This window comes from Engraulis encrasicolus, chromosome 14 (genome assembly GCF_034702125.1).
Source record: "Engraulis encrasicolus isolate BLACKSEA-1 chromosome 14, IST_EnEncr_1.0, whole genome shotgun sequence".
Classification (NCBI taxonomy): domain Eukaryota; kingdom Metazoa; phylum Chordata; class Actinopteri; order Clupeiformes; family Engraulidae; genus Engraulis; species Engraulis encrasicolus.
This window is the reverse complement of record NC_085870.1, coordinates 34,051,083-34,078,040: the sequence shown is the minus strand read 5'-3', so window position 1 is coordinate 34,078,040 and position 26,958 is coordinate 34,051,083. Positions and strand designations below refer to the sequence as shown.

The window sequence follows — 26,958 nt, the reverse complement described above, 5'->3', positions numbered from 1 at the left end:
TTGGAAAGCTGTGGGAGTAAGTTGGAAAACTACTTTCAGTCTCTCCCTCTCCTTCTCTCTTCCTTGTGCGATTGACGGTATTGATTGACAGCTGAGACCTCCGTTTAGTCTAGTCGTGATTTCATGAACCCATTTTCATTTCATGAACCCATGTTCTGCAGGCGACGTGGTGATTTATAGATAACCATCTCGTCGTCTTTTATATTCACAAGAGCACCAAAATTAATATAATTTCTGAGCATTATTCAGCAAGCACCCTTCACAACAGGAAATCTGTGAACTCCATCCTCGTTACATTGAATGATGATCATCAGCCGTTAATTTAAAGCCGGCTGACGGCGCGGGAGAACAAAAAAAAAAAAAAACCTAGGCCTATGCCTTCTTTCGAAAGCGACCCCTCCCTCTGCTTTTATTTGTGTTGCTTTTGACAAGCTTGAAAATTAAACGCCGACACAGGCAGGCTATGTGTAGCAGACGACTCACATTAACCAGGATTTCAGTCACAAGAGTTCCTGTCGCGCACCCTCTTCAACTGGGTGGACATGCCCAATTCCGCCCGCCTAGTTATGTATCCACTTTTTTAAGTCAGGAATGGATATCGACATGATACGAAGTTTGTAGGCCTATGCTTACAATTTGAAACGGTGATGACATTTAAAACAGAGTCAAACGGCCATAAACAGCATTGTAATGAAGGGTGTCGTAGCCTAATGGCAGCATGAAAGAGATGGAACTTTTCACGACGACATTCTGGTTAAAAACTCGCCCTGGCAGCTTCCCTGCTTTGCCTAAGAACCAAAATCATAATATAAAAATGGAAATAATATAAAAACACCAGAGGACTGGAATGTGGCAGTGTCCTTTACTTTCAAGCGTGGGGAAAAATCGCAACAAAAATCGCACCTTTCACTTCATGCCGCAACAAAATCGCAACAACACAGTAAGAAGCTCCGCAACTTTTATCGCGATTTTCTGGAAATCCTCGTGCACCATCTGGCAATTCCGACCGCGATTTTTTGAGAAAATGCCCGCGATTTCCTGGTGGGACTGAATAATGTGCCAGCGCATAGTACCTGATATGTTGACATACAACAGAATTGAGCTAAAAAAAATGTGTAAAGCCACACCTGTTTGCTCAGGATTACTGCCCAAGGCTTAGGTCATTCAAAATGATAACCTTGTTAAACATTACCAACCCGGAATACCCGCTGAACAACTGGCACATTAGGCTAGTGTCTGTGACACCTATGTGTAGCTTTATTTGTCTGCTTTGACAGTCCGCATCTAAACCATGGTCGTGGTTTTATAACATAATTTGTATGTGAAGTTGTGGAAAAAGAGGAGAAACCAAATGGATTATGAATATGAATGCTGAGAACCGTCTACAATTTAAATCAGATTTGGAAATGTTGTCAAGCTGAAACTTACTGACCCTATGGGAGGAATGAAGGCAGAATGGACCAAGCCCCATCTGAAGGTGGTTATGATGGGTAACTCTGGGTAGGTGTTCAGATAGTTGTTTTTTTCATTGACTGTACAATATTTTTGATATGTGCTTTTGTTTTAGTTCATTCCAAAATGCTGTGTTTTTGAGAAATGCATTGTCCACTTGACTGATATAGAACAAATTCTTGCAATAAATGGAAGAATACTAGCAGTATAGTAGAGTAGAGTAGAGTAGAGTACTTTTATTAATCCCAAAGGAAAGTAGGTGTCTGACATCTTACATAGATACAATACATAAACAGTAAAAAGTATAAGCTGCACCCAGACCAAAACAATCCCTAATACTAACCTATCAGTAAGAAAATTAGAATTAGAAAACCCTGAGAGAATATAAAGCTGTCGGACTATAGATAGAGCAAGCACTTCCGTGGGCCCATCACAGAATTTTGGCAAAATCTGTAAACCCTGCAACAGATTTTGTGTTCATTTCACGGAATTCGGTGAGATCATGTTGTTTTTTAACAGATTTTTTTTTCCTACGGGCAGTGTGGGGAAGTCCTCATTCATGCAGCGCTTCGTCAACCATCGATTCATCAACCTGTTCCGGACCACCATCGGCACCGACTTCCTGACAAAGGAGGTCTCAGTGGATGGACGATCTGTCATACTCCAAGTGAGAATCTGCATCAGTATCGACATCAGCATCAGCACACGTACATACAGTAATACTCATGCACACGCACACACAGTTGAAGTAACTTAATGTTAAGGTACTGCCTAACACCTAAGAAAAGGGTTACATTTTAGCCCCTAAAACATAGTAACTATTATTTTTTTTAAAGCCCAATTGGGAAACTCCAACTCCCATTGTCATTGTTAAACAAAACTCCACAGCACACAAGTGTTCACTGCACACTGCACACAATGAAATTGCATTTATGCTTCACTCATGCAAGGGGGCAGCCCCCAATGGTGCCCCAAGGGAGCAGTGTGACGGGACGGTACCATGCTCAGGGTACCTCAGTCATGGAGTAGGATGGGGGAGAGCACTGTTTAATTACTCCCCCCACCAGCCTGGCAGTTAAATGCCTTCAGAGAATGCAGACCTCCGCCAAGGAAGTTGTTTGATGAAAAAAAATCTTTATGCCCTCTTTTTTTGTGGAGTTAGAAACTGGAATGTCAAAATCCGACCTGTCCCACAATTCACTAGGGGTGTCTAGATGTGTAGGCTAACAATGGTAAAGAGTCTTTTTAAAAATCCTGGCTCCGGTTCGTGATCCGGATCACCACCAAAATTGAATCACTTGTTCCTATGGTAATTTCCAACAACTTGACAAAGTTTCAGCCAAATCCGTTCATAACTTTTTCAGTTATCCTGCTGCCAAACAAACAGACAGACAAACCACGACCGAAAACATAACCTCCTTGGCGGAGGTAATTACTGTCTGAGTAGATTACATACAAGATGCGTGTTAAGTAATAACATTCGGAGAGAAGGTTCATGTCATGGAACAATGGTGTTTTTGGTGTTGACTGAATATCCAGTGCAGATGCTTATGTTGTGTGCAGGGCCGTAACCAGACATTTTAAAATACTGAGGTCAAATACTGTGTGCTGTACAGCATACTGTACATTTAGAAGGCTTTAAACACTTCAGTCAAACTCTTAAGTTTGTTTTCATTAATCACTGCCTTGAGGATAAATGGCGGTGGCACATACAGACGGAATTTATCATTGTTGATCATATATCGATTTTCATCATAGATAAATTTTACATTACTGAAAAAAATACAGAGGACAATGGTAGTTACGGCCATGGTTGTGTGTGTCCTAAATGTCTAAGATGTTTTGTATGAGTGGAGATCACTTGTCTGCAAACCAAATCTACCTCTGGGTGCTAATCAAGTTATCTAATCTAATGGTCGAAAGAGAGATGCAGAACACTTTCCAACATGCGCAACACAACATGAGACACCATTCTGCCACAGGCTGCAGGGAAGCCCCCATCAGCACTGGGCCTTCCCTGGCGTAGTGTCATGAAAAGGCAGGCTGCTACGTGGAACTCCCTGAGCAGCATGGTTTGATGTGTGCTGTTGTGCACTGATAGGGAATTTCAGGGTTGGACTGGGACCGGAAATGAGGCCGGGCATTTTCAGCCAAGACTGGTCCACCAGGCACTAAGAGAGACGATGAAGCCTGTGACAACATTTGCATTTAATTGTCTAATTTGAGCTATTTTGACCACAACAGCCAACATGCTTTGTTTAAATCTGACTATCTTGGAGAGACCTGCCGTAGCTACATGAGGACGGTGATACCATTGAGGGGAGGACCAGGCCAAAATCATCCACAGTTCACCAGGCAAATGCCCTGTGTGTCATATGGCCAATCCAGCCATGGGGAGTTTCCCATGTCAGTCTCTGCAAAAGATTGAAGAATTGGTTGTTGCAGATGTTGGATCTCCCTATCCATGACATTACATTACATTACATTACATTACATTGCATTTGGCAGATGCTTTATAACCAAAGCGACTTTCAAAAGAGGACATAATCATAGCCAACATCGCTAGCAGATACAAAGTACACAGGAAATATACAGAACAACAAGTGCAGATGCAAAGAAGGGTTAGTTTCTTTTTTTTTTTTTTTAAAGAGTAAAAACACAGGCTGCTGTCAGGCCTGAACTGGTAATCTGGTATACAGGGGCAATTTCCAGCGGTCCGACAGTCCTCAGGGGCAAATGCTGGTAGGGATTTTTTTGCATTTTCTTAGAGACGAGCCCATGGCCGCCCTGGAATGTTGATTGACCAATCACAGCACAAAAAGAAGTCAGACAGAGGTCCGACAGATTTTGACTGACTGCACTCCATTGTACTCTTAACGCAGACGGTCCTCTCGCGTTTTTGGGGTCAGCAAGATAATGCTGTTACATTTTTATTAATATATATCTGGAAATTGTGTCTGAGGTATTTGTGACACAGATGCAAGTTTCCCAGAGTGAACTACTGATTGATTTACTTACAGTCACCGCATAAGTAAGCTACTTGACACCTTAATTTCCCCCCTGGGATCAATAAAGTTACTCTACTCTATTCTACTCTACTACTAAACCACGGTGATATCAGAGGATAGAACATATATCTCTCCGACCAAGGAACTGTAATGCAAGGGGGCGGGACTTAGCCAAAGGCAAATTTAGAGGGACCAGAACAGACATCGGCGTGGTTCTGTCGACCAGAAAGCGTGTCAAGTGACTGAATTTCATTTCACTAGTGAAAGCCGTGAAGGCCCACCTAGGGAAACTCCAACTCCCACTGTCATTGTGACACAGCACACCGCACACAACAACATTGCATTTATGCCTCCCCCGTGCTAGGGGGCAGCCCCCAATGGCCCCCAAGGGAGCAGTGCGGCGGGACGATAACATGCTCAGGGTACCTCAGTCATGGAGGAGGATGGGGGAGAGCACTGGTTAATGATCAAAAGATTTTTTTTTGGTCTTTCATGACTTTATTTGACAGGACAGTTTGAGAGGTGGACAGGAAGCGAATGGGGAGAGAGATGGGGAGGGACCGGCAAATGACTCGGGCCGGGAATCGAACCCGGGTCGGCCACATGGCAGGCGAGTTGGCCACGGCAGGGCCTCCACATACTGTATTCCAAATGACTGGTTTTACCTGTCCAATTCAACCAGGTGAGCATTCAACCAGGCAATTACCTGGTTGAACTGGACACGTAAAGGTCATTTGGAATATGTGGCACTGGATTGTAATGAACGAATCAAAGTTTCACATCACAGCTTTCAACATACAACAGAAAGACTGTATGTCCACTGCCAAGACACAGCACTGAGCGATCAGGAGGTAGAACATTACAATAAGGCCAGTCTGCCTTCTATAATTATTACAGTTGACCTATGTCACTCTGGCGACAGTGTGACTTGAAAAACGCACGTACGCATGAACAAACACAACCACTCAGCCACATACACACACACACACACACGCACACACGCACACGCACACACACACACACACACGCACACGCACACGCACACACACACACACACATGCATCAGACGCACACACACACGCACACGCACACGCACACACACACACACACACACACACACACACACATGCATCAGCTGAGCAAGGGGTCATTGCCCTCTAGGTCTTCTTCCAGTGGAGCACAGAAGTGTTGTGGTGATGGTTAAGGCTTCTTGATGTTGAATCGTGAACACTTGACCTGTCAGTTTCACATATCCTCAAGTAGGCTCCATGCAGTTACCTTGACCCTCACCAGACCTGTGTGTGTAACTGCGTGGAGCCCCCACCTTATGGGAATCTCTCTCTGTCCTGAAACTTGCTGAAGCAATTGCTGTTTCAATAGCAATTGCGGATCACATCGTGGAGTCACATGACAAGCCTGCTGTAGTAGTGGCGTGCCGTGCGCAGACATTTTGGAGGGCAGGTGCTCCAGGGGGGTGGGGGGCATGTGAAACTTCTAGCTAGCCTTACTGAGCTATAGAGGCTATATTGGGGGCATGATTGTCACATGCTTTTAATCGTCAAAAACTGTGTTAAATCGTCAAAAACACTTGTTCCAGGCCCATGGAGAGAGGGGGGCCAGAACTGGGCCCTCATTACATTGTATTTTGTTTGGGGTCCTTTCAGATGTTTTTGTCCCGGGCCCAGCCAAAGCTGTCACAGCCCTGGGTGTTGCAAAGACATGTCAGATAGCCTGTTGCTAAGTAGAGATGTCAGAGGGTCAGTTGCTAAGAAGACAGTGTTTTGCTGTTTGGGTGCACTGCAGGCGACTTCCACTTCTGTTTTCCCAAATTAGCTCAGCCTGCCTAGAGAGAAGCTATTCAGATGAACACATTAGACACATATTCTGTAAGTTGTAATGCACTAGAAAAGCCCCTTCAGAGCCCCTTAACCACATCTGACAATCACATCTCATTGACATGTAATAGCACTGTTTTTGCTGTGGCTGATTGGTGGCGATGATCAGGGCCGTAACCAGACATTTTCAAATACAGAGGTCAAATACTGTGTGCTGTACTGCATACAGTACATTTAGAATGCTTCAAACACTTAAGTCAAACTTTTATGTGACACGGTTTGAGCACCAACAGTAGATTTTACAGCTTTGACTATAGTGCAAAGCCAGACTATATGTTTCATGTTACACTATATAGTCTGGCCTACCATGCTACCTAACCCTCTGAGTTGCTTCTCCTCAGATTTGGGACACGGCAGGCACGGAGAGATTCCAGTCCATAGGCACGGCCCTGTTCAGAGGCGCTCACTGCTGCCTCCTGGTGTTCGATGTCGCCTCTGCAGCCTCCTTCTCTGCCCTGGACGACTGGCTGCACGAGCTTCTGACTCAGGTCAACCCTCGCAACCCTGCGGAGTTCCCTCTGCTGGTCATAGGGAACAAGACAGATCAAAGGAACCGACAGGTTTGAGTGCAACACTGCAATAAAGAATCATGCTGTCAGAAATAGCAGATTAGCAGGTATAGTCAGTCACTCACCTGAAAATGTACAATAGTATCTGTTTTAGTCACTTTTAGTCAAGCAGACTGGAAACAAGTGACCTTGCTAGTTTCCAAAAATGTTGAGTGTTTGGGAGACTCCATGTTGTTGGGGTTTTGGGGGGTTTCTACTCCATGAAGAGTTGAAAATGTAGATTTTAAAAGTGTAATTTTCATGCATTATGAGAATGGAAATACAGAGCTCAGGGCTCCAGGGCTCCCTTGTTTCTTGGGCCCCTGGTCCTGGGTCCAGTGGGCCTGTGTAGTAATTCGTCCTTGGGCCTACCACTTAATCAAGTAGCTTAACTCTCCTATCTATTAATTGCCTTTGAAACTCCCATGAAAGACCACAAGTGAATGAAGTTCTAGCACAGCCCAAAGAACCCATCAGGGGACACATATTGCCTCTTTTCCACTACTGGTTTTCTGGTAGGCGGCCTACAGCTCCACACCATGAGTCGGCCGCTATTTTTGCTTTTCAATTGGGCACAACACAGCTCAATCGTAAAGCAAAAAGTGTAGGACGAGTCACACTGTGTCGAGCTGTACACCGTGTCCCATAAGTTTGTGCACCACAGAAAAAGTCAACTCAGATTGTGAATATTCAACAAAATGCATTTATTCAAAAGCCAGTGTGTCCCCCCCGCATCTTAATTACTGCCTTCAGCCTGTCGGGCATAGAATGCACTAAGTTCTTCAGAATGGAAGGCTCAATGTTGCCCCACTCCCGCACAGCCCTCGCAGTGAGCTGCTTCATGGTGGTAGGAGGTGGGCTGTGGAAGACCCGACTGTTCAGGATACCCCAGCAGTTCTCAATCGGGTTGAGGTCCGGGGAGTTGGGTGGCCATTCCACTTTGCTCAGAAAGCCAGGAAGCTGCTCAGAACACCACTGCTGAGTTATTTTAGCAGTGTGTGCAGGGGCACCATCTTGCACGAAGACCATTTCTGAACGCCTGTTGAACATCTTCCTACCTGACAGGGCCTGATTTCTTCTTTCTGGTGAGAATAGGAAGTAGCACTGGCTGGAGAATGCTCTTAACATAATACTCAGCATTGATGGTGGTGCCCTGGGGTACAACATGCAATTCTGACAGCCCTGAAGATGACATTGCCCCCCAAACCATCACATGGGCGCTGAACTTGACCTGTTCAGAAGGTGGCACTTTCATTCGAGCCACAGCTCTGGTATCTCTGCCACCACTTCTTCACCCATCTTATGCTTCTGCCAAGGTCCTGAGCTACCTCCCTGCAAGTTTTCCCTGCCCTGCGCAAAGCAATGGCTTGAGCACGGACTTGAGATTGTGAAAGTGCAGCTTTTCCAGATTTTTGTTTTGTCATCGTGGCAACACTACCAAAAAGGTTCTCTTAGTGACATGCTTCATGGTCAACCAAGAAATGTATAGGCCAATCACAAACAGATGAACTAATTAAACAACCTCACAACACCTGGCTGAACTGGTGCAATCCGTTTTGGAGATGAACAGACAACAATGTTGCCCATTGGGGTGCACAAACTTTTGGGACACGGTGTAGGCCTACCAGACAACCGGTAGTGGAAAAGAGGCAATAAGTAGTACGGTAGCTCTATTTCATTACACGACAAAAGAGCCACATACTGTACAGTACAATCACATGTTCACTTCTCGCACATGAGAATCTGACTGAAATCTAATAGCTTGACGGTTTTTCCCAGGTTTCCAAGGAGCAGGCCCGTCGATGGTGCATGGTCACAGGGGCTGAATTCATTGAGGGAAGCGCTAAAGAGGACCTAAATGTAGACTATGCCTTCCATCAAGCAGCTCGTGCAGCACTCCATTATGTGAGTAGTATACATTGTTTTCTTCAATGGAGGATTGTAACTCCCGAAGGCAGCAAACAAACAAAAGCCAACAAACTTGCCACATTAGGTCATTCCAGTCAATTTAGCATATCGTATTACGGATAGATTTTAGTCGCTTTGAAAGAAACCGGTAGGCCTAATTTAAACTGGGCAACTAATGCCTCATAGAAGTGCTGTTGTGATCATACATAGTGGTACCAAAGTTTGTTCTCACAATCTGACATCATCACTGCTTTGCAGTTTGAGGCAAACTCTGTGGAGACTGACAGCAGCTGCATTCAGATCAGTGAGGAGGAACCGAAGGAGACACGTCCAGGGAAGTGCCAATGCTGACCACACTACTGTAGCCTGGGAATTCCCATGCCGCCTTGTGCAGATTTGTCCAATCTCAAAGACAGCGTAGAAACCGATGTGGAAATCTTTGCCTGAGTTTGGGATCCGAGCAGGGCCGCTGACAGCATTGGCCGGGCCCGGGAGTCGGGACAAAGTCATCTGAAAGGGCCCCCCACACAATACATACAAAGTAATGAAGACCCAATTCTGGGGCCCCTTTCTCCCTTGGCCCAGGACATTTAAAAAAAAAAAATGAGTTCAACCCGTGACTTCCTGCCAGATGTTAATTTTGCCCCACTGTGAAATTGAGTGTGGCATTCCTACCCTAGATCTTCAACCCTGACTCCACATTGGTCCAGAATACTCTGAACTGACTGTAAGTCACTTTGGATAAAAATGTCAGCTACTGTACATGTGGTAAAGACTTGCCTGTCTCTCAAGGTGCCTTTCATTTCTTTAAAAAAAAAAAAAAAATCTTTTGGTCTTTTTTTACTTCATGTGATAGAACAGTGTGAGAGGTGGACAGGAAGCGAATTGGGTGAGAGACAGGGAGATCGGCTAAGGACCCGGCCTGGTAATCGAACCCAGGTCAGCCGCATGGTAGGCGAGTGCCCTACCGGTTGGCCACGGCCAGGCAAAGGTGCCTTTTATTTCATTCCTTGGGTCAGCTGGTGACTCAAGCCTTGTGATGTACGTGAGGCTCTATATCAGTGATTCTCAACTTTAAAAAAAAAAAAAAAAAACACCCCCTTGACCTCATCATAAGCCTGCCAACGCTCCCTTGACCTCATCATAAACCTGACATTGTCCTCCTTAGTATTAAAAAATGGACTAAACCCCCCAATCTCAGTTTCCTTTTCAACGCCTACAGGAGGGCTGCAGAGCCCCTGTTGTAGAAACACTACAACAATGTCAAAATGCTACGTTTTTTTTTTAGACCCATTATATTTTTGTGTTATCTTACCAAAACATAATTCATAAATTATTCTCTCATTTGCAATCAGAATATTGAATGGGGACGGAGGTCCCCATATAAGCTGCCCCTTGCTGCTTGACAATGGGGAAATGTTATGGTTTCCTCTGAGGCATGAAGAATGAGGCGTTAGGCTTGGAGCAGGGGGAAATTACCAGAGGAGTGGCATTGTCCTGCACATCTTAACAGAGATTATTTGCATAGGAATCAGCACCACCAACATGCACGTAAAATGAGAGTTTTTATTTTTTTTCAATCCTCAGCAGATTGGGTCAAAGTTTTAAGGCATGACAACACAAACACCAGTTTGCATGCATGTCTCTTAAGACAGATGTATATACAAGGAACGGGGTATTTGCAAAAAGGTTTACTATATCTATTCACAAACCATTTGTTCTATGTTCAAATGGAATAATGCAAAATGTAAAAGTGTAAATTGTTTTAAATTCTGTTACAAAATTAATAAAAACAATATGAATTCAGATGCGTAATGAGGGAAACAGTATTTATATTGGTTTCAAATATTCAACACAAAAGGAGATGACCAACATGTAAAAACAAATTTTCTTCTTACAAGTAATTATATAAAAAGACCCAAATTTCATCATTACTCCTCAATATTGTGAAGAAACTGAACTGTATCCACATGGCAGTACCGACTTGGCAAAACTCCTACCCTCGCACCCCCATCCGCCCAAAACAATCACCAAAACAAATCTCCATGGATACCTCTGGAATCTGGACTTGCAGTTAACGCTTTGCTTTAAAACACGGTCTGTAAAATATGGAGTCCCAAAAGGATGAAGGTAAAAATTTATTATTTCAGAGCTTCACAGATAATTTTCCTTCACAATGTAATGCAGAGGGTGAGTAAGAGGGAGGGGGAGGAAGAAAAAAAAAAAAATCTAAAAATAGTTTACATCATTTCTAAAATGTAGGCAAGGGAGAGTTCATGAAGCCTTAGAGCTTGTAATATATATATTTATACATACATATTTTAAAAAGCATAGTATGGACACAAAGGTCTGGAGAACTAAGGTGTGCTGGGGGAAGAGGGTAAAAAAAAACAAGTTACAGATTTAATTTTTATTATATACTTTACAATTCCATGTTTGGCATACATGTCCACTAAAGTGATAATGAGCGTTTGAGAAGAGCCGTAAACAGGTGAGGGAAAAAAAACACAATAAAACAAAAAGAAGTTAGAAACCCCTCATTTCCCTGGGTCCAAGTTCCCTTCATTCCTATTTCATCTACGTGCCAAAAGTACAAAACCCCCTTCTGATTTTCTTACAAACAAGGAACATGTCCCACTGAGATTTTACAAAATGGCGCTTCTCTTCCCTTAATCCAGTGAACGCCACTCTCCATGCCAGCCTGACTTTTAAACTATGGGGATTATCGAACACAAGGGACGAAAAAGAAAACAAAAACAAAACAAAAACCCTCAAAACAAAAACACTTGACATCCACATACACACAGGAGAGAAAAGCGTAAAAATACAAAAATAAACTACACAAAGATCTTCTGCATCATAGCTTTCTAATTTTTTGGGATTTTTTTTGTTGCTTTTTTTGTCTGTTTGTGTAGGTGTGTTTTGTCTGCACATTGCGTGTTTGTGAATATATATACTGCAAGGTTCGGTTGTAGCAAAGTTTCAAATCAGTCATCCTCTTGTCCACTTCTCCGCTCACGACACAGTGGCAGCATCACAAAAAAAAGTCTCCATCATACTGGTATCAACACCAGCACACGGCAACATCAATGCCTAAAACTTGAGTCCAGAGCTTAACACGTTGTGTTGAACATCTCCATATCTCTTGTGTGTTTGAGCTTAGCAACATCCTAGACTCCCCCACTCGCCCCCCCAAAAAACAGTGGGGGTCTATTGTGTGTGTGTGTGTGTGTGTGTTTCTGTGTGTGTGTGTGTGTGTAATGACAAGTGCTTTGTTATTTTTTCTTCTTTCTGTTGTACAAGTTGTTGGACAAATGCCACCTGTGCCACTGGCCCGCACCAGTTTCTCCCTTCCCCCTCCCATCAGTCTGCCATGCTGTTTGTAAAAAGATCACCTACTCACAACCCTGCCAGGACCAAATGGCATATTAAGGAACTGATGCAGGTAGGCCAAAGGAAAACAAACAAACAAAAACAAAAAGGAGGGGAAATTGGGAAAAGAGAGGGAGAGGCCTTTTTTGGTTCTTTTTCTTTTGGAATGCCACCTTATTGTTTAAAAAGTGAGAAACACTAGAAAGGGAGGTGAAATCTACAAGTATTTCTGCCCACTGTTTACAAAAAAAAAAAAAAAAAAAAAGAAAAGTTAATGATGAATGGCCAAATATTGACGGGGAGGAGAAAAAGAAACCGAACAAAACCAGAAAACAAGCAAATGTGCTTGGCTGGGTTCAATGAACATTCCATGGTGTTTGTCTGCTTGTGCCTGTAGTCTCTAGCGCTGGAATGGGCCGGGGAAGGGGGGGTTGGTGGGGCAGGGTATGGGAACCTATGAAAGAATTAGGATTCAGCAGGAGGGCAGCGAGGGATGGAAGAGAGGGGGGCACGCCTCAGCACCTCCTCATTGGTCCATCCGAGCTTTCTTAGGACCAGCTTTCCTGCAAAAAAAAACAAAACATAGTACGGTACAAGAGTTTTAGAGTGATGACTGTAAGAAAAACAGTGTTATTACTCCTGTAGAGGCAAGTAGTAGCCTGATTATCGACTTTCAAATCTCTTTGAGACTTGGTCTGACCAAGACCGTAACAATTCACATTAACCAAATGGCATAGTTGAACAGTCTCCCAAGGTTTGCTACTGGTTGACTGGTGTCCGCAAAAGTGGGTGGAGTTCACTTTTTTCTGGAGATCAGAAACGATATTTACATTGCTCTTGGCCTGACTAGAAGCAACGGCAAAGGTGTTGCGTCACTAGGAGGGCGTGGCCTTGCTAGTAAGTACAACAGACATGTGAATGGATGGCTGAGGGGGATGTGTATGAGGGGCTTCAAGATGGGGGCCCTGTGCAGACTTACATTTCTGGTGTAGTCACTGCTCTCTTAGCAGCAGGCTTAGCTCCGGCGTCTTTGCTCGATTCTGAAGTTAAAATGAAAGAGTTCAACATAGAAAAGGGTGAAAAAAAAAAACTTGCTAAACCTCACACATTCTCTCACAGCATCCTCATTCTCACTGCTTTGTCCATCAGACCATTACAGTGATAATAATGATAATGATATTATTATTATTATTATTATTAATAATAATAATAATAACAACAAGAACAACAATTTCTATGGCACAATGATACTCAAAGACAGCTTTTCAAACCAAACTGACCTTGGAGCCACCTGACTTGCGTGGCGGGGCCGTAGCCCTTCTCGTTGCGTGCGGCGATGCGGAAGATGATGGCGGGCTTGGTGGTGTAGTCTATGTGGGCGTTGGACAGGCTGGAGGACTGCACCAGGCAGGAGGGGCTGGGCCCGCAGTAGACGCGCATGAAGGCTAGCTGGGCCGGCGCCGAGCCTTTGGCCTCTGTGGTCTGGGCGCTCTGGATGGCCAGGTAGACAGAGTACTCGATGATCTTGCCCGAGGTCACCGAGGGCGGCTCCCACGTCAGGTGGGCACCGTCTGGGCTCTGCAGGATTCAAGATATGTTATTACATCTCATCATAGGTTTGAAGCCTATAATAGAGTACAAATTCTTATGTTTTGTCTCCTCAAAAGATCAATAAATGAAAGGTGGGTGTGTGTGTGTGTGTAGGAACAGGACAGAAAACGTCCTTAATATCTTATTAAATGTTCCATTACAAGAAAGGAATAATAGACTTAGACTTGTGCTTATTGGTCCCATGAAGGGAAACTTAGGGTAACGGCAGCCACCATGTGTGGGCCCCCCCCCCCCAAAAAAGACTGTCAAGTTGACCCCTGGAACATAGTGGTGAGGTGGAAGTCTTCGCCAAGTCCTTATTGTCATAGGTCACATTGTTTCAAAAGAGAATTGTAGGAGCCGCATTGTAGTTAATTTTTGCTTGCACTCATATTTTAGCGAGACTGCACCCTCTACAGGTGGTGAAAGGTGCCACAGTGAATACCAGTGCATGTTTTCAGACTTCTAATTTACCCACCTTGCTGATCTTGATGGCACAGGGGGCCCCTGGGAATCCGGGCAGGCAGGTCTTGAAGGCAGAGATCTCTGAGAAGGTGCCACGGCCGCAGGCGTTGATGCCCGCCACACGGAACTTGTACGCCGTGCCTGGCTGCAGCTCCATCCGCTTCATCTCAGCGTAGTCGGGCATCGCCCCCGAGTCATCCTGAGTTAAAACACACACACGCACACACACACGGGATTAACTAACTTCATGCCAGACACTTTTCCCACAATGTAACTGATCCCCTTCACTGAAGACAATTAAATTAATTTAACATAAACAAATTAATTTCCAAAGGAAAACTGTGCTTTTTTTTAGTATAAAAAGAGTTCCTCAACAGCAATGGGGCACCTAAGTCACGCCCTTCTACTTCCGATCCATGGGGCTGGAGCTCTCAAAATTTTGAATGCGAGTTAATGGAGCGAGTCAAGCTAAGTCCTCATCCCGTTTGGCATGTGCTCCGGATTTCACATATGATGACAGTGAATTTGAAAGGTTTGGATTTGCGTCGTAAGACCACTCATTTTCGGCACGCAAGAAACGTTATTTTAGCTTTTGTGCAAAACTGTGTTGGAGACTACACGCGCCTCGCATATCTGACGTGAACCGAGGCACAGCCAACCCTACCGCTGCACCATGGGTTAAGTGGCTGCACGTCGGACATGCGACGTCTGTTGTGTAGTCCAAATAATTACATATTTTTGCACACACACAACTCAAAAATCGCTTGCCAAGTGAAGTCAACAAGCACACCATTGGTTGTTATTAATTCTGAGGCACAGCATATGTGTGATCGACGGGGAAATGCGAGGTGGGTCGGAAAATAGCTTTGATCAGTCCATTACAGCCCAGTCAAAAGTTTTTGCGTTGCCAGCCCTATAAGCCGCCCGGAAGGGGTGGAGACTTAGGTGCCCCATAAAGGGCCAACAGATTCATTCAACTTTTTCATAAACGTATGCTGTAGTCAGGGCTAGGGGTGGGCGATATGACGATATTATATTGTGAATCGCGATATTGAGTAAAAGATCGTCTCGATTCTGCCAAAGTGGAGAAATCGTATAGATCGTCTTGCAGTGAGGATGTTTATTATCAGTATCAGAGTGACGTTTTCGCACTTGTGTTGTTGTCTTCACTTTATTCTTTACATTATTGTATTCCAATTGTACACTTTATGAGAGTATCATCAGTGTGTTAACATTTGATTGACTGCAAATTACAAATTGCAAGTATATGAAAGTTATTTTTTGTTGTTTTAATTTTTTTGGATGGAAGATCGTGATAAAAAAATCGAAATCGTGATTTCATGTTAAAAAATCGTGATACAACAATTTTGCCATATCGCCCACCCCTAGTCAGGGCTTTAAATTACTGGTAACTTTTTTCGTCACCAGCCAAAGTGGCTTGTAGATCTACAGAAAAGTTCATCTTACTAGCCAAACACACTCACTAATGGGTCGAAGTGGCTAGTAAGTTGTTGCTTTTCTACCAGCCAAACTGACATTTCACCAGCATTTGGCTGGTGGGCTGATGTTAATTTAGAGCCCTGGTTGTAGTTGACTCCTCAATCTCACCTCCGTGTAGGCTGAGTCATCTGATGGCACGTAGTAGCTGGTCACCACCATGTTGGTCACCTTGACGATGCCCACGTCATACCACTGGTTTTCCTTCTTGACGGCAACCCTCGCTGGTGCCGGAGGAGCGCCCTGCTTCTGCACAACCAAACACAACGGTTTAAATAATCGATTTTCAAAACAGCTTAACTCTGCCAAAATGTTGTGAGTTAATCACACTTTCCTCATTCTTTAAGAGAATAAAACCTTTCTAATGTTCTTGTAAATGACAGACATGGATTTCATCTCGATCTTAGTTTAGACGTTGATAAAACAGACCGTGCACCTCTTACCTCAATGCCGTTGGCCACTTCGGCCAGTGCTGCAGCTGCCTGCATCTTGGTGGGGCTGGCCACTGCTGATGCAAAAGTGATTGACGGCGCCAATGCTGCACACAGGAGAAAGTTAAGTTCGAGTCCGAAAAATCAATTTGTTTGTTAATTAATCATGTAATCTCCTTATGCGTTGCGCAGATAAGATCTTAGGGGGCTGTTTAGACAGCACTTCAGAGCCCTGATTTCCTATGGGACAACACTACTGTGCAGCACAAAGCTCCTCAAAGCACAAATTTGTTCAACTTGGATTTCTGAACATCCATTCTACTCAGTCTTATATTATACTATTGATGATGCTTTCCCCCCATTTTCTGCGTTCAAAAAACAACAACAAAAACACAAAAGAAAAACAAAACACCTCGTCTAAATGACCCCTTTGACTAGCCCCACCCCAGTTAAACCAGTGATCCGAGTGAGTGAGCCTCTTACTCGTGCTGGGTAGCAGGCCTGCGACGGTGCTGGAGACGGCGGCGGCCATGTCGCCGTGCCCGTTGCTCTCGGAGGCGGGGTCGTTGAGGCTGTCGGCAGGCGCCAGGCCCTCGGTGGGCTGCTGTGCCGCGGCGGCCGCCTGCTGCTGGGCCTCCTGCAGCTGCTGCTGTTGCTGCACCAACGCCGCCAGCTCCGCAGGGGTTAGCACGATGGGGATGGTGTGGGGCTGCTGCTCCGAGCCACCGTCACCCTCGTCTGGAGGGGGCAGGAGGAGGAGGATGAAGAGGATGATGAAGATGAAGAGGAGGAGGAAGAGGAGAAAGAGGAGATATGCTTGCAAAACTGTCCCAGGCCAACTATATATAGTCTTAGTCTAGGCCTTGCACCAATATAAAATACCTGATCACCTTCATTGAAGTAATACTGAGCAAGTTCAGGACTAGATGAGTTTTTCTGTGGGTTCAGTTTGGTCATCCCAGCACTAGAGGTCAGCAGTGCTCTACTACTCACTCCTGATTGCCTGTTGTGCAGCCAGGGTGGCCATTTAATTACTAATTTCACAGCTTTTAACCTGATGTGATGATGTAAATCACTTGTCAAACTAGTCCTGAAATTCAAGTGTTTGGCCAGTCCAACTCGAGTACTCCAACAGAGGTCAGCAGTGCCCTACTCACTCATGGCGGCCTGCTGTGTGGCCATTTATTTACTAATTTAACAGCCTTTTACCTGATGTGATGAAGTTCAGGACTAGGACTAGTTCAGGACTAGCGATTTACAGTGTTTGGCCAGTCCTACTCGAGTACTCCAATACTTACTCATGACGGCCTGCTGTGCGGCCTGCAGCACGGCCTGGATGGCGAGAGCCTGGGCCTCTTCGCTGGCCGCCTCCTGCATGGCCAGGGCCTGCTGGGCCTCCTCAGTGGCGGCCGCCTGAGCTGCAGCCTCCGCCGCCGCCGTCACCGCCAGCTCCTCGGGGGTCAGCCCTGTCACCATCAGGGTGGTGGCCTGGCCCTCTGACGACATCAGCTCCGACGGCAGACCCAGGGCCTCCGCCTGCTGCTGGGACGACGCTGCCGCCTCCATCTGGGGGAGAGAAAGAGGATGGATGAAAGATTGGACACGTGCTGATAAAAAAAAGGGGGGGGGGGATGTTTAGCTGTGGAAGCAGGGTGTTGGCACTGACCTCAACCTCTGGTAAAAGACATTAAAAACTAAAGAATCCATCTCTTGTCTATGGTGTCTGATGCACATGACAAAGACTTGAGTCTTATATGTAACAATTCATACCTTAACTCTATAGTCCAACAATGAAAGTAATGAAATGACATTTGCATTAGTGTCCGTTAAGTCTTTTCGAGAGTAAATAATACACACTTATGGGTGCATGTATTGAGCCTTGCTGTGACCGGTAGGGAGCGTTGAGCAGTGCGTACACTCAAGCAGCAGTATGTAATAAAATAAAAAGCACTTGACTTTATGGTTAGTAAGTACCTCTGCAGTCTGTGCCCCCTCCATGGGCAGGGCGCCCTCTGGTGGACAGTCAGTCTGCATGGGCTCCTCCGCGGTCCCCGAGCTGCCCACGCCACTCAGCTCGTCCTGAGTCAGCTCGGACGGCACCGCACCCGACGAAGACTCCGCGATGGACGAGATGGACTGATTGGGAAAGAAGGGGAGGCAAAGAGAATGGAGTGTTAGAACAGGATATTCAAGACGAATGCAGAATGATTGAAAAGGGTTATATCTGCTAAGAATCTTTTTTGTGTGTGTTTGTAGGGAATAGTTCAAGTTAACAAAACCATATTGCATCGATCAAGATTAAAACAACCGCACTGACCACATCATTAGACACATCTGTGCATGGACAAGAAAAATTGGGCAAACTCACAGGTACGGACGGTCCAGGTGCGGGTGTGGACTGTGTAACCGTGGTGATGGCTCGACTGGAGCCAGCAGTTGTTGACGACGTGGAAGGCACCTCTGTGCTGCTGGACGCTTCTGTGGACTCTGCACTCTGTTCGGCTGCACAGTAGTACACACACACACACACACACGCACACACACAGTGAGGTTAGCGGTTTTAGTGTAATATTCTAGGGCAGACATAAGGTAATATTGTGCTTCACATCTTGAAGGCTGCATATCTTAAAGGTGAGGTAAACTAAACGACCAGCATTATTCAGCAGCTCAGATGACTAAACTTCAACACAGAGGTTACGGAGTGCAGCCTGTCCCCTTACCTGCGCCCTCCCCAGTCTCCATGTTGCAGGTAGCCGTGGTGGCCGTGTTGGTGGTGCCCGTCTCGTGGGTTTCGCAGGGCGGGTTTGAACACACCCTCTGCACGCCTCCCGTCGTCCCGCCAGCTGCCATGCTTGACGACGCTGTAGTTGCGGTGTTGGTGGTGCCCGTCTCGTGTGTTTCGCAGGGCGGGTTTGAACACACCCTCTGCGCGCTGCCCGTTGTTGTGCCTGCGTTGCCCATGTTTGAAGACGCAGTGGTGGAGGTGTTGGTGGTGCCTGTCTCGTGTGTTTCACAGGGTGGGTTTGAACACACCCTCTGCGCGCTGCCCGTTGTTGTGCCGGCGTTGCCCATGTTTGAAGACGCCGTGGTGGCGGTGTTGGTGGTGCCCGTCTCGTGTGTTTCACAGGGTGGGTTTGAACACACCCTCTGCGCGCTGCCCGTTGTTGTGCCGGCGTTGCCCATGTTTGAAGACGCCGTGGTGGCAGTGTTGGTGGTGCCCGTCTCGTGTGTTTCACAGGGTGGGTTTGAACACATCCTCTGCGCGCTGCCCGTTGTTGTGCCGGCGTTGCCCATGTTTGAAGACGCCGTGGTGGCGGTGTTGGTGGTGCCTGTCTCGTGTGTTTCGCAGGGTGGGTTGGAGCAGACCCGAGTGACCCCTCCACCCATTCCGGATGACGCCGTGGTAGTTGTATTGGTGGTGCCGGTTTCATGGGTCTCGCAGGGCGGGTTGGAGCAGACCTTAGTGACCCCTCCGCCCATCCCGGATGACGCCGTGGTGGCGGTGTTAGTTGTGCCGGTCTCGTGGGTCTCGCAGGGCGGGTTGGAGCAGACGAGTGTGACCGTGCCAGGGGTGGCCTCGTTGGTGGCGGCTGCAGCGTCGGAAGAGCCAGTCTGGTCGGAGGAGGGCGACGCCAGGATGGACATGGGCAGGTCCTGACCCGCCTGGGCCTCCGCGCTGCTGGGGCTGGTGATCAGGGTCACCTGGGTGGGCTGACCTGCCGACTGCAAGAAAATTTGACTGTTAGGTTTTCTAATGCTAATAATGAAGCATGCTAATGCACCATAGCAGGAACTGAATCAAGGTAAAAGGTCTCATTACCTCAAAATGACACAGTCCTTACGTTTACATGAGGATTTTAATTCCAAATTAATCAGAATCAAATGGTTTCGTTGAGTTTCCTTTTATCTTTCATTTAATTCCGAATTAAGAAGTGTATACGTAACGTTTTCTAAGCAGAATTAAGTTAACTCCGAATTAAATGTCTTGTAAACATAGTGAATGTGGAAAAGACAGGCAAAAGAGACACATCTATAGATACAAATGAAAAAGCAATAGAAAGACAGAAAAGGCAATAAGAGATATAGAGAGAGCCATATAGTAAGACAAAACAAAAAAGAAGGCGGAGAGTCATAGATATGAACACTAGATGCCGTGTTCAGCATTTTGCCGTGGCCCAACCCTGGGCGCCGTCTTTATCTGGCATCTGCTTTTTCATTGTTGTTGTGTTACCGTCACCAACCTTGTCGTTACAGTCACCTGTGTTACCGTCACCTGTGTTACCGTCACCTGTGTTACCGTCACCTGTGTTACCGTCACCTGTGTTACCGTCACCTGTGTTACCGTCACCTGTGTTACCGTCACCTGTGTTACCGTCACCTGTGTTATATTGTCTGCGTTGCCTTGTCACCAATTTATGGCAGCATTATACCGGCTAAACACGACAGTGATCCGACTTGAGCCTTTCGTTCCAATAAGGACTGGTCAATGTGCCATCTATTGTTCATATCTATAAAAGGGGAGGAAGAGGGAGTGAGCACCTTACTAGAGGTGCACCAAATATTCGGCAACAGAAAAATAACAGGAAAAAAATAAAATAAAAAAAGGACACATTTGGCTTTTGGTCGAAAGCCAATTGAGTGGCCGAATCGGAGACCGAATACAGAGTGAATTGAAAATGGGCATTAAAGACAAATATGTCTTAACATTTACTGTATAGCTGTAGATTTAAGCAATATTTAAAAATAGTGAAAACCTAACTTATCAGGGCTTTTTCTAAACAGGGAAATAGGGGCGCTCCACCCTCATACCTCCACGGATGCACCCTCATACTTTTTTTAAAAATATATATATTTGAGCGCCCCTGGTAAAATTTCTCAATCAGGGGGGACACACCCCCCTTATCCCCCCCAACCTGCCATGATGCTCCCTCATGCCAAAAAATCATAGAAAAAGCCTTGCTTATGATAACTTTTAACTAGGGCTGGGACAATAACTAGTTAATTTCGATCAATTAATCAATCGATTCGATTAATTAATTAACACGATTTAAAAAAATTAATCACAGTATAATATAGCTTCATAGTTCTGGATTAGACCAGTGGAGGGCAGTATTACGCCTGATGGTGAACAGCCTGCTGAAATTGAAAAGGGTTCTCTCTCTTTTAAAAATGAATAATATTTTTATATGAAGCTTATTTATTGTAATTATTCAAAATTCCTTTTTGAGAAAAATATTTTTCACAGTTCTCAAGTCAGACATTTAAATGCGCTTAAAATGCGATTCATTCGATTAATTAATTTCAAAGCCTATAGATTAATTTGATTAAGAAATGTAATCGAGTCCCAGCCCTACTTTTAACTGAACTGTAATATTCGGTTTCGGTTTCTGCCAAGTGATCAATTATTATTCGGTTTCGGGCACAAATTTTCATTTCGGTGCATCTCTACTTCTCACCTGTATGGTGGTGGGCAGGGCGGTGGCCGTGGTGAGGCTGGTCTGGGCGGCCGACACAGTGATGGCGCCCGGGCTGATGACCTGGCTGGACAGGGTGGCGATGTTGCCAAGCGTGGTGATGGGGGTGGCCAGAGAGGAGTTGGCCGTGGCCACGCTGCCCCCTGCCAGGCTGGTGGAGACCGTGCCTGTGACTGTGCCCAGTGTCGTGACACCTGCAGCGGACAACAAGATGCAAGCAATGCGGTCAAAAACATGTAGTTTACAAATGCATCTTATGCACGCTAACACATCTTCTGCACTTTCTAGGAAATGTGAGATGCTATTGAAGGTTGTCAAAATTGAGGGGGAAAAAATCCTTTTAAACTGTGTTATGTTATGATGGAAATAATGTCTACTTCTGTTCATGACTGACACAATATGGTAAATTTGAAGTCAGTGGAAAAACAGCAGGGGAAAAACAACAACAACAAAAAAACAAGTGACCTGTTGTGCCTTTGACGACCAAGGTGGTTACAGTTGGCTTGACACCGGACACTGAGCCCGGAGAGACCAGTCTGACTCCGCTCATGGGCACCGTCCGCAAGATTGTACCAGGCTGCCCTGGGGCTCCCTTCAAAACCACCTGCAAGACAGCAAACCGGAAATTCAAAATAATCACCCATTCGTACACGTGAACTCCCACTTAACACCAACTATTTCTCTTGTAAGACATTGTGCAGCATGTAAAGGCGGACTCATAGTTAACGTAACTGGCGCTAACCTCATCCATACATCCCTGGTGACGATGGCGTGCGCTCAAAATGACATCACTTGCCCCTCCGCAAGCTGCCGCTGCGCGAGGTTGTGTATCCCACTTTTTTTTGTAACATGCCGTGCGCCACCAGTGACCATGCATGTAGGCAGACAAAGCAGGAGTTGCGAAGAGATATGGCTACAGCTACTACACTACAGAATGGACCCTGCATCATTTTGAGGATAATAAAATGTCTTAGAGAGTTATTTTATCCTCTCCCTTAAATGTTGTTCAGTGAAACAATTGTTTACTTTGTTCAGAAGCATGTTGTGTTTGGTAATCTATTTATAAATTCTGCAGCCAGAACAATGGTGTCACATGGTCTTGGAATGATCTGGCAATGTAGGCTACAACAAAAATCTATGTTTCATTGTGGTAAGTCATAAGTCAGACGTTCAGTAGCCCTACAGCAGCCGTGTTTGGCTTTCTATTTTTATAGGCCTACATCTCTAGAACTCCCGCTGCGAGTTGCGACAGATTCTGCCGTTTCTCTCATGAACAGCAGAGGGCACACTTCCGAAAATGCAAGCAAAAGCCTGTAAATGGCGCTTTTGACTATGAATGGTCTGTCACATTTTAATGGTTCGCAACTGTACTGCGGCGATGGGATTTACTAGGTCAGCCATCGCCATCATCCAGTAGGGGGATCCGAACGATAGGGTCCGCTACCCCCGCGGGCCTGTCACTATCGAGTGCATTGTTTACCCCAGGCATGTTCAGTCTCGAAACCTTGTTGCTGCCTTACTAGTTATGAAACAATGTTTTTATGGAAGACTGTCCAGACTAGGGTTTAATATTTTTCCCGAAAATGGCATGAATCAAATCCCGGGATAGGACGACCAATTTCCCGGGAATCCCGGGAAATCCCGGGTTTTTTTCTTTTTTCCTCCTCCCATTTCTTGATCTAGTCATGTAGGGGCTATAATTCAACTGTTCCTCCCAAACTGGCATTTGTATCAAGTTGTTAGTGTTTGTATCATTATTGGGAGAAAAGAATTAAGATTAAGCTCTACTATCCACCAACACAACAATAATAATGAAGTGTAAGATGATAGCTTGTGCGCAGCATGCAGCGCTTATCAATGACGGGCGGATTGTTGGTGACGGTGACACCAAGTCGCCTGCCCGTCCCCCAATTCCGCCCTCCTACTTATAGCCTATATAGGCCTACTAGTTAATTATGTGTCCACTGTTTAAGTCAGGAATGGATATCGACATGATACGGAGTTTGTATGCTTAATATTTGAAACGGTGATGACATTTAAAACCGAGTCAAACGGCCATAAACAGCATTGCAATGAAGGGTGTCGTAACGGCAGATGGAACTTTAATTTCACGACGACATTCTGGCTATAAACTCGCCCTGGCCGCTTCCCTGTTTCACTTTAGGACCAAAAGTAGCCTATTCAACCGTTTCCACAGTTCCTGCATCGGTAAAGCCAGGATTACACGTGTGAACCAAATCAACACAACAGCATGAAGGAATAATAAACGGAAATACAGACGTGACCTGAAATCAAGCGGGCGGAATTGGAGCCTTTCGCCAGAGGGACTCACTAGTTTGACGCCGTGTCCCTCGAGAGGGCTGTTCTTGCGCCTAAACTAGTGAGTCCCTTCGCCAGAGAAGCTAGATTTTGGACATGCTGGACGTTAGGGATGGGCATAATTAACCGATTAACCGATGATTGATCATTAAATATTTAGTCGAAGAAATTAATTTTCGCCGACGAACCGTTAAACAAAATCAAAACAAAAACTTGAATGTTGTTCTGCCTTCCATTTAATTCCATGCCTGAGTTTAGTTTCTCTCACGTAAATCCTATGGTGAATACCGCCACCTAGTGGACTTTCTCGCTGTACTGCGCCTTAAGCGCAACTCTACTTCCTGGTTAGTTGCAGCCAGTTTTTTCAAGTGTTTTCTGCCGTAAAGCAACCGGACTTCATCTCTCCCGCAATTAATATCTTTTCACACTTGAGCCTTGGACAATATAAGTATGTAAGTGATCATTTTGTGTTGGATATTGTTTGTAACGAAATTGCATTGCTATTTTGAGGTAAATTTCGATCTATTTGGCTCTAGAAATGATGTTTCCTTTGCCTGGAAATGTTGGCTAATCTCATTTTACTTTCGGTTAGAAAATGACAAAGTGTAGGCCTACTGTAATTACTGCAATGTGAATTACAAATACAGTTAATCGACAACGTCCATGTATCACTTGAACACCGCGCATCCAAGCCTGGTAAAAGACGGCGGTGATTCATCTCAACATAGCCTCGCCTCGATGTCTGCACCGTTATGTGCCTTCGTTGTTGGCTCGCAACTTGAAGCCTCCCTCGTTTGCGCATTTCAGGTTTAACTTTTCTTGTTAATCACTTGACACTTGTGTTGTTAATAAAAACAAATCCTCAAAGAAAAACATGATGTTTTTGATGTATTTTTGTTATACAAGAGTATAGGGCATGGTGGGCCTAAATGTGTGCTGTTTTTAATATAAAAATGTTAATGGTTAACCGATTATTAATCATTAATTCTCCCGACGATCGACGAAGAAATTTTCACCGTATGCCCATCCCTACTGGACGTTATCGCCAAATTACGATAGAAAGGACAACCAATGTTAGCTAATATTGCTCATTACCTCATCTACACAGTTGCCGCTATCCAAAAATATACGAGAGCATAATTAAATAGTATTTGAAAGAGTGATATTATCACGTTTTCAGTGAAGTGATCAGTGAAGTGGGCGGAATTTGGCGACCTTACTATTATAATTCGCTCACACAAAGTGCATTTCGCACTGTCATTGTCCAATTTCAGAAAATGCCTCCAGGCAAAACTGGCAGCAGAACCAGACATTGCTGAAAAGGTCCTGTAGCCTACTGCTGCTGCTTAAGTGAGCCTGAAGTGTTACCAAAGATTCCCTATTCTAAACCGTCTCTGGTGTTACCGCTGCTAGATTGCACTGTTGCTTACTGTTGCTAGGACAACAAATAGACACGCACTTAATTTTTTTCCCCGGTTTCCCGTCATGGCTTTCCCGGGAAACGGGAAATTGTTTTGATCAGATTTCCCGGGAATCCCGGGTCCCGGGATTAAACCCTATTCCAGACATCTATATTTTAACACATTGTGTCCGGGTGAAATTTAATGCCAGGCCTTTTCAAATGTAATGCCACACCTAAAAAATAGCTAAATGTAATGCTCTTCACGGTCTTAAATCGCATGTTCTAAATGTAATGCTTTTTAATACTTTTTAAAGCCCAGCGGGGACCCTGGTGAAAGCATGTTGTCTTTGAGAGTACCTGGGTGAGGCCCTGCTGGCCTCCTACGGTGCCCAGCTTTGGCACGGTGGTGATGATCTTGCCTGGGGTGCCAGAGGTCATCATCTTAGTGGTGAGGATGGTGATGGGGGTCTTCATCCCAGCACTGCTGGTAACTGGGGGGACAGAAATATAGTTACCACAGATAGCAACAAGTGCAAAACAGATATGTTTACATGAATGATAATGTATATCAAATGTAGCAACATTAACAATGTTTACACTTAAGATGAACAATTCCAGTAAAAAACAAACAAAAAAAGTGTCATTAGCTGGTAACAAAGCCATTGTTAGTACAAAGTCTGAATGGCTGGCAAGTGACTCTGAGAACACCACTAGCCACAGTGGCCAGTGAGTTGTGAAAATCTAACGTCCAGCCCTGCTAATTGGCCGTCATAGATCGCTAGATGCTGTGTTCAGCCCTTTGGCATGGCCCAACCCTGTGCAGTGCACCACCGTCTTGGTATCTGGGTATTTGTCATATGTGTAACCGGCATCTACCATAAAATATGGTAGGTGCAATATACTAGCTACAAATGGCAGCGATCTGACTTGAGCCATTCGCTCCAATACAAAGGTGTGGTCAACGGGGCATCTAGTTGTCATTAGAGACCGACCGATCGATCGGCCGGCCGATTTAATCGGCCGATTTTTGCTATTTTTTAATGAATCGGCATCGGCCGATTTTCTCATTTGGTTGCGCCGATTTTAAGGTCGAGGTCACGTGCTTAAAATTAATGAAAAACGAACGAAATAACAGTCGAGTGGCTCCCCCAGCTGTGATCCTGCCCCCATAGTTCACTTCAGGGAGCCGTTCAAAAGAACCGGCTCCGTGAACGTCACACCTCTCTATCAGGCACACCTCTCTCAGGCACATCAGCGGGCAGCTACTGGGAGCCCTAATACTGGTGGTAACCAGTGTGAAGTTTACCTCTAAAAATACAATAGGAAGTTAAAATCTAAGCGAAATTTTATCAAAAAAGGATGCAAATCTGACATGTGATTGACTTTCACCCCATGTCTATTTGTTTTCAACGGCAATGGAGTTGAAATCAAAGTTGCTAGTGGTGTGTGACCACGAGTGCCTTTTACCATAGCCTTCCTACAGCTGCTTATATACACTCCAAACTGAATAGCGGTTAGCGTTAGCGATTGCTTAGCACTTTTATTTGTGACTTTAACCCACAGTTGGAATAGTATCATGCTATACTGTAAGCATGTT

At 45.2% G+C, this 26,958-nt stretch overlaps 2 protein-coding genes across 4 annotated transcripts in view; one reads left to right on the top strand and one right to left on the bottom strand.

The window, feature by feature from the left end:
- The first annotated feature begins 1,191 nt into the window (after positions 1-1,191).
- Positions 1,192-12,454, top strand: si:dkey-13a21.4 (uncharacterized protein LOC494576 homolog). Its single transcript, XM_063215511.1, has 5 exons — positions 1,192-1,500; positions 1,993-2,119; positions 6,697-6,915; positions 8,683-8,808; positions 9,070-12,454. Exons 1-5 carry the CDS (start codon positions 1,436-1,438, stop codon positions 9,160-9,162), a joined length of 630 nt encoding a protein of 209 aa, XP_063071581.1. The 5' UTR covers positions 1,192-1,435; the 3' UTR covers positions 9,163-12,454.
- Positions 10,937-26,958, bottom strand: part of hcfc1a (host cell factor C1a) — a 35,531-nt gene continuing 19,509 nt past the window's right edge. For all 3 annotated transcript variants that reach the window (XM_063215508.1, XM_063215510.1, XM_063215509.1), the window contains 14 exons: positions 25,719-25,852; positions 22,106-22,244; positions 21,623-21,834; positions 18,887-19,889; positions 18,535-18,668; positions 18,141-18,302; positions 17,465-17,732; positions 16,650-16,904; positions 16,179-16,273; positions 15,847-15,984; positions 14,252-14,437; positions 13,464-13,761; positions 13,163-13,223; positions 10,937-12,746 (listed from right to left, as the gene is read on the bottom strand). In XM_063215508.1, coding sequence (XP_063071578.1) covers positions 12,710-12,746; positions 13,163-13,223; positions 13,464-13,761; positions 14,252-14,437; positions 15,847-15,984; positions 16,179-16,273; positions 16,650-16,904; positions 17,465-17,732; positions 18,141-18,302; positions 18,535-18,668; positions 18,887-19,889; positions 21,623-21,834; positions 22,106-22,244; positions 25,719-25,852 — 3,122 coding nt within the window. In that variant the 3' untranslated portion in view covers positions 10,937-12,709. The remainder of the gene's footprint in view (positions 12,747-13,162; positions 13,224-13,463; positions 13,762-14,251; positions 14,438-15,846; positions 15,985-16,178; positions 16,274-16,649; positions 16,905-17,464; positions 17,733-18,140; positions 18,303-18,534; positions 18,669-18,886; positions 19,890-21,622; positions 21,835-22,105; positions 22,245-25,718; positions 25,853-26,958) is intronic.

Excerpts from the sequence above, each read along its gene's own strand:
- si:dkey-13a21.4 (XM_063215511.1), top strand. The coding sequence starts at position 1,436 with ATGGGAGGAATGAAGGCAGAATGGACCAAGCCCCATCTGAAGGTGGTT. Across the intron at positions 2,120-6,696 it reads GACGATCTGTCATACTCCAA|ATTTGGGACACGGCAGGCAC; the intron begins GTGAGAATCTGC and ends GCTTCTCCTCAG. Across the intron at positions 6,916-8,682 it reads CAGATCAAAGGAACCGACAG|GTTTCCAAGGAGCAGGCCCG; the intron begins GTTTGAGTGCAA and ends GGTTTTTCCCAG.